Source organism: Talpa occidentalis, unplaced genomic scaffold, assembly GCF_014898055.3.
Source record: "Talpa occidentalis isolate TD23 unplaced genomic scaffold, MPIMG_talOcc4v2.1 talOcc4.3, whole genome shotgun sequence".
Classification (NCBI taxonomy): Eukaryota; Metazoa; Chordata; class Mammalia; order Eulipotyphla; family Talpidae; genus Talpa; species Talpa occidentalis.
The window spans coordinates 35762497-35776143 of record NW_023603184.1 but is presented as its reverse complement, the minus strand read 5'-3'; the positions used below and the strand labels follow the sequence as shown (position 1 = coordinate 35776143).

General features: G+C 41.4%; 1 protein-coding gene across 6 annotated transcripts in view; it reads left to right on the top strand.

Moving 5' to 3' along the window:
* LOC119255565 (tripartite motif-containing protein 5-like) overlaps positions 1 to 13647 on the top strand; it is a 110746-nt gene that overhangs the window by 11132 nt on the left and 85967 nt on the right. For 2 of the 6 annotated variants that reach the window (XM_054699473.1, XM_037522807.2), the window contains 4 exons: positions 1729 to 1751; positions 3933 to 4033; positions 4326 to 4352; positions 4610 to 5999. The exons of 2 other annotated variants lie outside the window; for them this stretch is intronic. In XM_054699473.1, coding sequence (XP_054555448.1) covers positions 1729 to 1751; positions 3933 to 4033; positions 4326 to 4352; positions 4610 to 5274 — 816 coding nt within the window. In that variant the 3' untranslated portion in view covers positions 5275 to 5999. Of the gene's footprint in view, positions 1 to 1728; positions 1752 to 2266; positions 2935 to 3932; positions 4034 to 4325; positions 4353 to 4609; positions 6000 to 13647 lie in introns of those variants that run through there. 2 more of the 6 variants (XM_054699475.1, XM_054699476.1) reach the window with 2 other exon arrangements.

Below are 13647 nucleotides of genomic sequence, written 5' to 3'. Positions count from 1 at the left end.
CAAACTTTCTTTGCTCCAGTCCATATTCTTTGCTCCTCTGTCAAAGATTAGTTGACCATAAATCTGTGGGCTTATTTCTGGATTTTCTATTTGGTTCCATTGGTCCGTGTGTCTATTCTGGTTCCAATACCATGCAGTTTTGATGATTATGGCTTTGTAGTATAGATTGAAGTCTGGGAGTGTGATGCCTCCATTCCTTTTATTTTCACCCTCCAGCATTTTTAAAGTGTATGCCAAGGCCCAGTTTCTCTTCTGGGTTCTCTCCTGGTGGCACATGAGATGCAAGACTCTGAAGCTCTCCGAGGTTGCCTTGGAGGTTTTCCTTCAGAAAGTCACTGCAGTCTTTCTGAGACTATGTGTGTGTGGGAGGGGGTGGCTAGAGTTGGGGGTCAGGGTAGAGAAGGGCTGGGGGTGGTATCCCCATGTGGGGAGGGGGAAGGCTTGGCCACTTTGGTTCTTGAAAACTAAGGTGACCACACCTGAGAGAGAGATCCTGTATTGTGCAAAAATAAAGACATTTAAAGGATAATATGAGAAGGACAGAAGGAGGGAGAGAGAGAACTTGCATATTGAAATTCTCTGCAGTCCCCATAATTAAAAAAAAAAAATCACTAGAGTGCTGGGGCTCTCTTCTACCCTGTTTTATTTTTACAGTGGTGATTGCCTTTTTCCCTTTTTTCTTAGTTTATGTCTTGTCGATTTTATTGATATTTTTATAGAACAAACTTTTATATTTTGTTGATTTCTTTTATGTTTCATCATTTGTTTCTGATCTCTACATAATTATAGTGTGTTGTATGTGGTTAGCTTACTCTTCCTTTTCTAGTTTCTTAAAATGGGAATTTAGAAAACATGTTTTCTGGTTTAGTGTTTAATAATATAAATGAATTGCTTTAACTGTATTCCATATATTAGTATTGTTTCATTTTTAGTTTCATTCAGTCCAACTTATTTTCAACTGGTTTTGCAATTGTTTTTCCTGTTTACCCTTGGAATGTGTTTGTGTGCTTTTTTTTTTTTCCTTAAATTGCATTGATGTAACAACTTGGTGAAGTTACTGATGAGACATTCTAAGTTACTGGTTGCTGTTATTTTTCTAATGAAAATATTAATCTACAGTTTAGAGAAAAAATTGAGTAAAAATAGTCAATCAACTGCACATATGTGTGTGTAAAATTCAAGGGACTGGATGAAGTCACTTGTACAGAGTTTAATGTGAGGAGAGACAGGAAAAGCACCTACATTAATTGTGTCTGTGTGCACCTCATAAAAAGTCATGCAAACTTACTGAAGAATATTACAATTTTTCAAATTACCCTAAGCCTGGCATAATGCTTGAGAAATAGTAGCATGCACATTCCATTTCTGCTGAATACATGTAAGACCCATTAATTATTCAATCATCTCAGAGGGAGTCTGCATTTGGGGAATAAAATCATGGGTTTCTACTTTTCCTTACAAGTATGTCTCATCTCTAGATACATACTTGACTTCCACAAGAGTCAAAACTATTTCTACCTCTTGGGAAACCTGACAGCATCACATGAGTTCTGGAATGTTTGGCCTAGGTCTTGTCTTTGCATTTGTCTCTGACAATGGGACCAACTCTACCACACCTAATCAGGGGCCTGAGGAGATGTCATGAGGCCTTATAAATGGGGAGAGCCTATTACTTCTTGACTCATGATTTCTTTTAATTAATTGATTTATTTTTTCTTTTTCGCCTAGGATGTGACTGACATCATACAAAGGTATGTGTAGGAGCCAGTGATGGTCTTTTTGTGCTGTGGAGAGATGTTTAATGCTTTTTAGAGTCATCTGGTGTTCACTAACAATGAAGCATCATTGTGGGCAGGGAAATATGAGTATACGTTTGTCTTAAATTTCTGTTTATAAAAAACAGGTTGAGAATGGACCAGATACTACGGAAAGGAATGGGAATGGTAGGAAGCTGACAAGTTTGGGTCAGTAGTAGCTTTAAAGATAAAGCATTTGACAGATGGCCAATGGGCATATGAAAAAATGTTCAGCATCGGTAGTTACCAGGGAAATCCAAATCAAAACCGCAATGAGATACCACCTCACTCTAGTGTGACTGGCCCACACCAAAAAAAAAAAAAAAAAAAGGAACCAACAAATGCTGGACAGGATGTGGAGGTAAAGAATCACTCTTACACTGCTGGAAGATTGTAAACTGGTGCAGCCACTATGGAAAGCTGTGTGGAACTTCCTTAGAACACTAAAACCTTATCTTCCTCTTATCCAGGATCCCACTCCTAGGAATCTACCCAAAGAACACAAAAACACTAGTTTGAAAGGAAAACTGCGCTCCTATGTTTATTGCACACTATTTATCATAGCCAGGATATGGAAACAACCCAAATACCCCAAAATAGATGAATGGATCAAAAAGTTGTGGCTAGGGCCTCCCCTGGTGGTGCAGTGGTTGAGCGCTGGACTGCAAAGCTGCCCGCAACCTCTGCAGCACTGGCTTGATCCCCAACCACCAGGCGAGGGTCCCACTTGTCACACAGACCTCTCCTGACACGCCGGCTGCTCCCCTCAGCAGTGTATTTCGTCCGTCTGCTTGTTCTGCTCTCCACTCTGGTGAATTCTCTCACCATCCCACATCTCTGACTGTACCCAGTCCTTGTATAAATAAATAAATAAATCTTAAAAAAAAAGTTGTGGTATATACCATGGACTATTATTCAGTGATCAAAAATGACAAACTATTTCCATCAATATAGATGGAGCAGGAAAAGGATTATGCTAGCCAAAATCAGTCATCAGGAAAAAGATAAATACCAATGATCTCACTTGTATGTGGAATGTAAAGAAACCTGATGAAAGGTGGAGAAGAAGTCAAAACTAGCAAGCTGACCATAGATCTGAGGCATCCAGCAAATGAGGGGGAAGGTAGGGGGTCAAAACGGGAGTGAAGAGCAAAAGGGGATATGGTGATGGTTCACAAGTGATGCGGGGGTGGCAGAACCATGGGAACTACAATGATATAAGAAAAAAATAACTAAAAAAAAAAAATCAAGCCTTTTAGTTATCAGACCTCTGTGACCTCATAAATTTTATTCACTCTGTGTGCTTCTACCTAGGGTTCTTGCATATCACAGGTGCTTGACTTTCATAGAGGGAAGCCCTGATCTTTTTCTGCCAAGCACCCAGAATTAGCAACAATACCTTTATATCTAAATTTCATAGACTATATCGTGGGATTTTTGGGCCCTGCTGTAAGGAAGTGATTCATCTCCTCACAAGCTCTGGCCCCAGGTATCAGGAGGCAGCATCTTACTTCGAATTCATACCTACCTGGCAGCATCGACCTCTTTCTGAACACATAAAATCCAGACCACTGTTCAGCTGGAGATCATCATGTATTTTCCAAGTGTTTCCAATTATTCTCAGGGAGCCTGATTCTTCAATGTTATTCTGAGGGCCTCCCTAGTGGGGTGTAGAGTTTGAAATCTTGGTTGTCTCCAGGGAGTGTTCCCAAACTTGACGTATCTTAGACACCCAGGAGCCACTTTCTGGAGCCTTCCTTTCTGTTTTTCTCTCTGGATCCCAAATACATATGGTGACTTTTCCACACGTTATTTTTTTAAGGAAATTAAGTTTTATTTTGTCAAATCTATTATTACACATATTTTCATATGGTTTGTAGCAAGTAGAGGGAGACATATTAATGATTTAAGTTTGTAAGGAAGAAACTGCTCTTGAGAGGTCAAGATGTTCCCAGAGCCACACAGAGGTAGACATCAGCCCATTTTTTTCCTGACTCTGAGGTCAGCATTTGCTCTTTTTTTCTCTTACAGTTTCCAGGTAAGAGTTCAAGAGCATTCCTTGGAGTAAAGAGATAAGTCAGTAGTTTTGACAGGGCAACATGTTAGAGGTGTAGGGATCTATTTTTCTCATTCTAGGTGTTGGAATTTCACTCTGAAGAAGCCAAAAACTTTTCCCGAACAACCAAGTCGTGTGTTCCAAGCTCCGGATCTGAGAGCGATGCTGCGAGGGCTTACTCGTGAGTCTTGGTCACACGGGTGGGCAACTGTGGGGGTGTTGCAATGGCAGGGACCAAATGAGGAAGAAACGCAGCTTTTAGGTATGGACAGTGATGCTGGGGCACAGTAGACCATGGCTGAGGAAATGTCCTGTTGAGTGGGGATTGGCCAGGAGTCAGCACTACCCTTATTTACCAGTTTACTCCCTGCCATAGTTCCAGGAACTTCCCTTAATCTGGAAAGGAGATAGAGTTCAGTGCTGTGGCCTTCACTTAGATTTAACAGTTCAGATTTTTTTTTTTATCATTTCAGACCTGGCGTGTGTGCGATGCTTCTGGGGTAAGGATAAATCTTCGTGTCATCAAATTTCTCCATTCTATTTAATTCATCTTTCTGAATTTTTTGATTTCTAGTAAAGCTCATATTTTAAAACTACTGTTTCTCATTCTAATACACAGACTGAGTCTGCAGTGTTTTATTTCTCCCTAAAACCAAAATTCTTTCCATTTCCTGCTAAGCTATTCTCATGATTCTTCTCACAATGTCATGTATAAAGATACTTCATGTCCCTCACCCAAAACTTTAATTTTCCTCAGTTGATGTCACCTTGAATCAGACCAGCAATGGACATAGTGTTGCGATTTCTGCAAATAAGAGAGAAGTGAAATCTTTGTGGGACAATATTCAAGTTACAACATACCCGAATTACTATTATGGAAATTTTTCTCCTGTTCCAGTATATCCGAATTGCTATTATGTAGATTTTTCTGGTGTTACAAAATATCCAAATTACTATTATGGAGATTACTCTGTCCTGGGATCACCATTTTTCAAGAATGGGAAACATTACTGGGAGGTAGATGTATCCAAAAAAAGTTCCTGGATCCTGGGAGTGTGTGGGGAAAACCATTGTCAAAGAAATGTAAATAACCCCCCTAATAACCAAAATATTTATGCTGGATTACAGCCTAGATTTTGCATTTGGGCTATAGGGTTACAGAATCAATCAGAGTATCATGCTTTTGATGAGGAGATTCACTCCCAGGCACCCAAGATGTTGTCTCTTTCCATGAAGGTCCCTCCCAGTCGTGTTGGGGTTTTCCTTGACTATGAGGCAGGCACTGTTTCATTTTACAATGTCACACACCATGGGTCACCCGTCTATGAATACTCCAAGTGTGGCTTTCCTGAGAAAGTTTGTCCATATTTGAATCCTCTGAAATGTAAATTGCCCATGACTATTTGCAAACCAGGCCCTTGAGCCTTTTGAGCCCTCATGCACTTCCCTGGAGTGCCTTTTGCCTTGGGGTCATCTAAGGCACTGAGCTTATTTCCAACATTCTGCCACCTTCCTTGCTGCCTCCATTCTTTTTGCATTTTGACATCCTTTATTTATCAACAGGGTGTATCACTTGCCCTGTGTTAGATTTTTCCTAAATATCATGCATGTTAGACACTAATGATAAAGGACTGATCACAAAAATGTGCAAAGAGCTGATGAGACTCAACACAAATAAAGAAAATAATCCAGTCAAAAAATCGGCAGAAGAGCTAAAAAGAAACTTCTCTGAAGAGGAAATGCAAATGGCCAACAGGCATATGAAAAAATGTTCAACATCACTTGTAATCAAGGAAATGCAAATCAAAACTACCATGAGATACCATCTCACACCAGTGAGAATGGCACATATTAAAAAAACTAGCAACAACAAATGTTGGCAAGGGTGTGGAGAAAAAGGAACACTTCTGCACTGTTGGTGGGAGTGCAAACTGGTCCAACCACTATGGAGAGCTCTGTGGAGATTTCTGGACCAACTAAACATAGAGCTTTCATATGATCCAGCAATTCCACTCCTAGGTATTTACCCAAAGGACACAGAAACATCAATTCCAAAGAGCACCTGCACCCCTATGTTTATAGCAGCACTGTTTACAATAGCTAAGCTTTGGAAACAGCCCAAATGCCCAAAAATAGATGACTGGATCAAGAAGATGTGGTACATATATACCATGGAATATTACTCAGCATTCAAAAAAGATAAACACATGCAATTTGCAGCAACATGGATGGCGCTGGAAGGGATCATGCTCAGCGAAATAAGCCAGAAAGAAAAAGAAAAATACCGGATGGTCTCACCCATAGCTGGAATCTAGAAAACTTAAATAAGGGACCAGGAAAATGAATATCTATTAGAAAGTGAAAATCAAAATCAACAAAAAACTATGTACCAGAGACACTCTATGGGGTAGAGGGCGGGAGGGGAAGGATTGGGGTCAAAATAAGGGGGTTGCAATTGTATGGGGAATATAAAAATAAAATTTATAAAAAAAATAAAATCTCTATGACCTTCAAAAAAAAATATCATGCATGTTAGGAGAGGCTCTTAATTTATCAATTTCTATTCTCCCGAGGAAAAATGAGGCCTCTTGACCTCTGTCAAATATTTGGTACTGGGAGCCCTGCTACTCATGTTGTCCACAAAGGTCTGGCATGGGGCAGATTCCTGAAAAGTCAGGAATCTTGTTAGCTGACTCCTGCTAGTTTCTCCTCATTTGTTTATGGCTTGTTTCTACCATTGTTAAAATACACATTTAAAAGTAAAACTGCACATGCTGTTTGATCAGTTACTGAATAAACAATTTGATGGCACATGGCACTGTGTGATATAAATATTACATTTTTTATAAAATTAGTAATTCTCTGCCAAAAGGCAGCAATTCAACATTTGGCCGTTCATTAACAACTGAAAAAACTGGGAACAAAAGGTTGTAAATATCTCTCTGCCAAGTCTTTAATATGGAGATGTGGTCTTTTGTGGCAAGGGCTAAATGGAGAAGGAAATTCTCTTACTTTAAAGATAGGGCCTCCCCAGTGGCACAGCGGTTCAGTGCTGGCCAGTTCAGTGCTGGGTTGTGAAGGTGCCCGCTGCAGCCTCTGGGGCGCCAGGAGAGGGCCCCACATGGCGTGCAGACCTCTCCTGCTGCCAGCTGCTGCCCTCAGCAGTGTACTTCATCCGTCAGTCTGCTCTCTGCTCTGGCTCTGGTGAATTCTCTTACCCTTCCACGCTTCTGACTGTACCCAGTGCTTGTATGTGTAAATAATAAATAAATAAATCTTTAAAAAAAAAATAAAAATAGCAGTTGGGTGGCAGGCAGGAGCCATGCTCCAAGTGTAAGAAAATTCCTAATAAGCCAGGAGGCGCCATAGCGGGCTCCTGCTAAATTCTTCCTGTTTGTTTAGGGCTGATTCCCCTGGAGGTGACAATGGGTATGGTGGCTGTTAGAGTGTGCATTCAAGAATAAGTCAACAGCAATTTTGTGACTGGGTGAGCTAATAATCATGGCAGCACAAATAATGCACTCCGAAGTAGTCAATGTTACAACTACTGATATGTTAGGTATTAACCATTTTTGAGAACCAAAAGCTGTAACCATCTTTGGCCCTGACTCTGATAAAATATTTGTAGTTGTTTACAACTACAAACAACATTCAGCAATCTTACAGAAAAAGAAATTTTCCCTTGATCTTAAAGTTAGATATGAAAACTAGGCTGACTAGATAAGTAGAGGAGTAATAGGTAAAAAAACTCTTCAGTGAGATTAGGAAAATGCCTCCCTTACTTGAGAGCTTGGGTTTAGGGAAGGTAAAGATAGAAAATGTTAGTTGCAGTCACATAAGCTTTTTGCTAGTAATAAAATGACTGACTGTTTGTTTAAGGTAAATGACTATGCTAAGAACACTTATGTTTAGCAAAAGTGCCTCCTTCAAATCATATAATAATAAAGGTCACGACCTCTGCAGGAGGGCAAATAAACCCTTGGCTGTTCTTGAGAAAGATGTGATTGTTCTCTTCCTGCCTTAATGCATATGCTAACACACTCCCGCTTTGCTTAAAGTGTATAAATAAAGGGCCTCTGAGACCCTCAGCAGGATGATGCCTGCACCTGATCCTGTGTCAGCATCTCTTCATTCCTTCTCCCTCGCCCTCAACCCACAATTGTGCCAATGCCCTCCCATCCTTGAGGAACCCCTGACACCCAGGCTGCTGCGGAGGCTTACAGCAATTTGGGATCTCATTTTCTCTGCCACTGACTGAGAAAATGAAGGTGTTAAATAGAAAATGTCATAAATGATAGGTGCTAAAAGAGGAAGTTGTGTTCACAGCATTTAAATTAAAGTCCTGTCACTCCATATATCAGCAGTTTATCCTGGAATAACATACTTAAAAGCTGTGTTAATTTTCCTCATTTTTATTTTATACATTTTTATGTCATTTTTTCATTTTTGCACAATGTATGCAATTTCTTCTTGGTTATAGTCCCCATACAATTCCCACACCCCCTTGTTTTGATCGTACTTCCTCCTCTTCCCCCCCTCCCCAGTGTGTCTCTGGTTTATAGTTGCTTGTTGATTTCTTAAACTATTCTTGGTCCAAAAAACCGCAAGTGCCCCACATTGTGAGAAATGAAATTGCTACAGAGTGTGATCTTCGTAAAAAGGGAGGTTCTGTGTCCCCTGCCTCAGCTAATGAAGGGCAGAGCTAGTGGGGAGGAGCAGCTGAAGACATCTGTGGGGAGAGCCCCAGAGGGGAAATTCGGGGTGGCATGTGGAACAGAGACAAGTGAAGAAGGCCTGCTCCCTACTCAGCTTTGGACTTGCACCATGGACTTGGGGGGACATGGAAGAACCCCTAAATCTGAGACATGGAGAGAAACTTGACAGAGGTGGAGGTAGAGTCCAACAACGGCAGCCATTACCTTGATTTGTACTTTATTTTGCTATTTTTCTTCCAGACTTGCTTGCCACCTGATGCCTATTTTCTGTGGTTCCTTGCCAGAAGGTGCCTTAGTCTGGTGCCTAGCTTTGGGCTTCAGTGGCCAATTTGGGCCAATCCTGTTTGACTGGAAACTTACCTTGGAGGAGATGAATAAGTTCTGTTTTTGAATGGCAGTGTAGAAAGAATTGAAATTTACCCAAAGGAAGTGGGGAAAGTAGAAAAATGAAGGGTTTGTCAATGTTACTCAAAGAAAGAAGGTTCTGGAAAAGCATAATTTTCTTTTTTGAAAGGTTTATTTTATTATTTATGCATACAAGACCTGGGGTGTAGGCCAGAGGTGCGTGGGATGAGAAGATTCACCAGAGATAGAGTGGGGAGCACAACAGGTGTATTTACTGAAATATAGTGCTGAGGGGAATAGCAGGTGAGACAGGAGAGGTCTGCTGCACCATGTGGGTCACCTCCCTGGCCAGGGATTGACCCCGTCCTGCAGTGGCTGCCAGTAGCTTCATAGAAGCACCATTTATTAACCTCCGTATTCTGTTACCTGTCATGTAATCTGGCTTTGGCACACTGTGACAACATTTTTTCTGAAACTCTTCCTTTTCTGTCTCCCTGAATTTGGAACAGAAACTGATAATTAATGATGTACCATTTGATGTTGTGGAAAATTTTTTCTCAGTAGGCTCACACTGAGGAACATTTTTTAAATGGCATTTTACCTTTCACAATGGCAGTTTGTAGGGCACGAAAAGATTTGGCAGTGAGGCCAGAGGCTTATTGTCTGAATTTTCTAGGTGGGCTTCCTGGTGGGCTTTTGCATTCCAGCCTCCTACATAGACCTTTCATACCAGCCTTTTGTGGATAGGAAAAGGGGCTACAGTTCTTTCTTTGGCTACTTCCTGCTGAAAGGGGGCGAAGACCAAGGGGGTGGGTCAGGCCTGGTTATGAGGGTCTTCTGCAGGGATGCGAGAATGTGGGTGGAGAAGGAGTTGGTTAAAGGTGGTTGGAGACACTTCCTGAATGTGAGCCGGTATGAATTTTAGGAGGCAAGGAGAAAAAAGAAAAAATAAGACTCTCATTTGCACTGGCCCCAAGAGTGGAAGGAGCCAAGACACTATAGGATTTTGAAACCATGTTAGCGGAGCCTGCTGGTTTTGGAGAGTGATCTGAGCCAGTGAGGTAAACTGTGTTTACAAGGATGCTAAAAACAGAGTTTTTTTCTAAGGAGCTATCTATTCATTCATAAAAATCCTGGGCAGAAATAAGGCTGTGTCCCAGGGCCCCACCTGCCACGCCTGCAGCTTCAAGAGATGATGTTAGGCTAATGCCCACCATAATCAGGAGGAGAGCCCTTTGTTTAGTTTGGTGTGGTGAGACCAACCACCCCAGTTTGGATTGTCCCTATAGGGTGAGTTGTGGGACCACCAACACTTGGACACAAGAGTCTGGGGTAGAAGAATTGATACACTGAGAGAGAGCGCCATTGCCCCAGAAAAAGGATCCCCTTGTGTTTTGGAGCACAGGAGTAACCAAAATGTTAGAAGTGCAGGAGTGAAGCCGACAAGGGTGTCAGTTGGATAGCAGGGGTAGCTGTGATTGGAGTCCCAGAGGGGGACTGAGCATTGGGGAGTCAGACAAGCAGAGTCTGTTATCTTGGTCGCTGTGGTATTGAGATTCATCGGAACTGCCGCCAGTAGAGGCTTCTGAAGGGACGTGCAGAAGAAACAGAGGGGGTATTAGTCCCCAAAGAATCATTTCCATACAGAGGACACGGGGCTAAGAGAGATTTTGACAAGAAATGCGCATCCTAGTAGGACCCAGGTTACAACATACATACTGTTTGTCTTCGGGGTCACGTTTGACCCGTGAGAGATGGTGCCAGGAGGGGTCCCCAGAAGTGTTACCACTGTGGGCATGGTGAGAATGACCGTGTGCGGACCGGTTCATTGAGGCTGCAGTGGCTTTGGTTCAAGCGATTTGAGCAGGACTTGGTCTCCTGGAGGCAGTGGTGGGGAAGGTCAGTTGAGAAGGTCGAGATCCAAGGCAGGACTAGGTAAGTACCGGTCTGCGTATTCCCGGAGCAGTTGCCTGAGTAGGGAGAGGTCAATCTGTTATAGAGCAGCCCCGATTTTGAACGGGTTCCTGGCTGTGGGTCCTCACCCACGCTCTTAAAGGGGACTTATTAATACTCCACTACAGGCACACACAAAAGGTTAATAAAAGGTTTATTTACAAGGGAAAAGGAAAGAAGGAAAATGTACAACTCAGGGAGAAAATAGGGAAATAAAGTCTTTAATGCGTCCGACCCGATCCGCCGACCTGGAAACCCAAAGGCACTCTCAGAGCTGGCCGGAGGCTGCGAGCTGGCGGAGAGTCAAAATGGGGGACCCCTCCAAAGCCTACGTGTCTGCCTTTATACCAACCGGGCTGCTTAACCCCACCCTCAGTTCCCAGCCACCTTCCCTTTGGTGGTGATGGGATTTGGAGTTCCCAGTGTCTTTGGCTTTGGTCTGGAGTTGGGGGGTGGAGTCCACAAAGCCTGTATGGAATTAGCTTTAGGACATCCTTTTCCCCCTAACAATTCCCCCCTTTCACTTTATGCCACCATTTCCATGGTGATGAAGATCGAATATATGGATGTTGGGATGCATTCTCAGATGAACATTTTTTACCAGGTTCCAGTGTGAAAGAAAACCAGTCCTTCCAGGTATTTGTCCATTGTGGAAAGCAAAAAGTCCTCTATTCCTGGAAAAACAGTTCATCAGTTCAAGCCAAAAAAAAAAAAAAAAAAAAACATCTGGAGGCATTAGCCAAAACAAGACAGCAGATATGTCAAAATCAGAGGGAAAAAAATCTTAAAATGGTTCAACTGATGTAAAACACAAATTTTCTCAACCTTGATCCCAAACTTTTAACAGCATAGCAAAAGTTTGCAAACTAAATCCACGTTTAAACCATTTTTCCTATTTTTGCATAAAATCACAGGGCAGAAAATAACTAACTGCAATTTTTAGCTGGCTTTGTGGAAATCCTCCATATAGGATCAGAGCGAACCAGTGGCATCCGGTCGACGTAGGCTTCAGGTACAAAGTTGGTCTCATCAGACTCCACCTGGGCTTTCCTCTTCTTGAGGGTACCAGGGCATTTTCGTTGGCCGGGTTGTCCAGTCCTGCCAATGGAGGCAAGCTTCCTCACCTTCTTTGGAGGTCTCTGGAACCCTACAAACAAGGCAAACCGGTTCTCCTCTTCTTGGTTCAGCTCTTTTTCAACTTTCTGGAAGAACTCCACACAAAGCCACACAATCAAACTCACGTCCAATTTTTTTGTTAAAACAGACAAAATCCCTACAGAAGTTATGCAAAAACAGACTCTGAGATAAGTAGCAAAAATTACTACCACTATTTGTATGCTGTGTTGGTATCAAGGGGAGAGAAAATGTGTCAAGGTAGCTTTGCTGAAAAAAAAAATTGCAACCTTGCTGCAGATCCTGGTTACTCAAAACAAAACAAAACAAAACAAAAAACTTTGTGGATTCAGGACAAAATGCATAAAAATTACCAGTATTATGTCAAAGAAAACTTTGTAAATGTCAGGTGTATTTCCAGGTCTATTCAGTCCTTTGTAGGAAAGTTTTTACTCTCAACAGTTCCATCAATAGGAATCTGTTGAGACCTTTTCTCCCTATATTTCCAGAAACAATTTCTGTAGATATTAAACAATTGAATTATACAATATTACAAGGTGACAATCACCATTGACAATTTACATACATACCAGATACTGAGAGGTTGTTTATACACATTTTAGAAAACCACTGTTAACATTCTGTACATACCAAAGATACCAAAGTTTTACCATTTTCCCAAGTGACAATTCTTCCCTTCCAGTTTTACTTCATTAGGTAAAAGCCAAACAGAACAAATTCATCTAATGCCTTTCCCAGGAGGAAAGGGAGAAACTTTGTGGAGTGTCTCAGGAGCTCTACTGAGGTTCCACAAAATTTCCTTGCATCAGCCAAATGACAGGCTACCAAATTTGTACTTGAATTTAGATTTCTGGGAATCTTTTCCATAAATATCAGAAAATTAACAGAGACAACAATGTTCAATCTTTATGAAGGCACCAGCTTAATTCAGTAGCACAATGTTGACAATCAAACCATTAACCTTTAGTTTTTCTCATAACTGGAGACTCTTTTTTTTCAGTGTCTATGGGCACCATGTATATACCAATTTGTCAATCACTGGAGGCCAAGACAGACACAAGGACATACAGACAGACAACATATAGACACAAAGAGCTCTTTAGTTACCATTCATCACGGGTGGGATATCCCATACAACTGCAGTTTCACTGATAGGTCAAAGTAACAACAAAACAAGCGGAGAAAAAAAAAACCTCAAAGTGAAAAAAAAACAAAAAGTTGATAGGAAATAATAAAATCAAGATTGAAAACCTTTCTATGTAAAAAAAAGTACTGTCAGCATATGCATGATCCTACACGTTATTTCACATCTCCTAAACTTTGAAAGGAAGAAGATTGGTTAGAGCATGTTAGTTTTTTGTTTGTTTTTTTTTTTCCCTCAGGGTTTCTTCAGAAAAAAAAAATTAGTTCTTGGGTATCCTGCCACAATAACTGGAAAAGAAGTCAGTAACATTCAAGTTTTTTTCTGTTTCTTAAACAAATATCTCAAGTCCTCAATGCGTTCACAAGACCAATAGGACTTCGTCTCTGGGTCAGTTCCTTCTGGCGCTTTCTTGTGGCGGCTCCTGCCTCCATGGCTGGCAATACCACTGTTGCCACCATTGATCGCCAGTAATTGGATGAAATAAAGAGTGGCTGTACTGTGGAT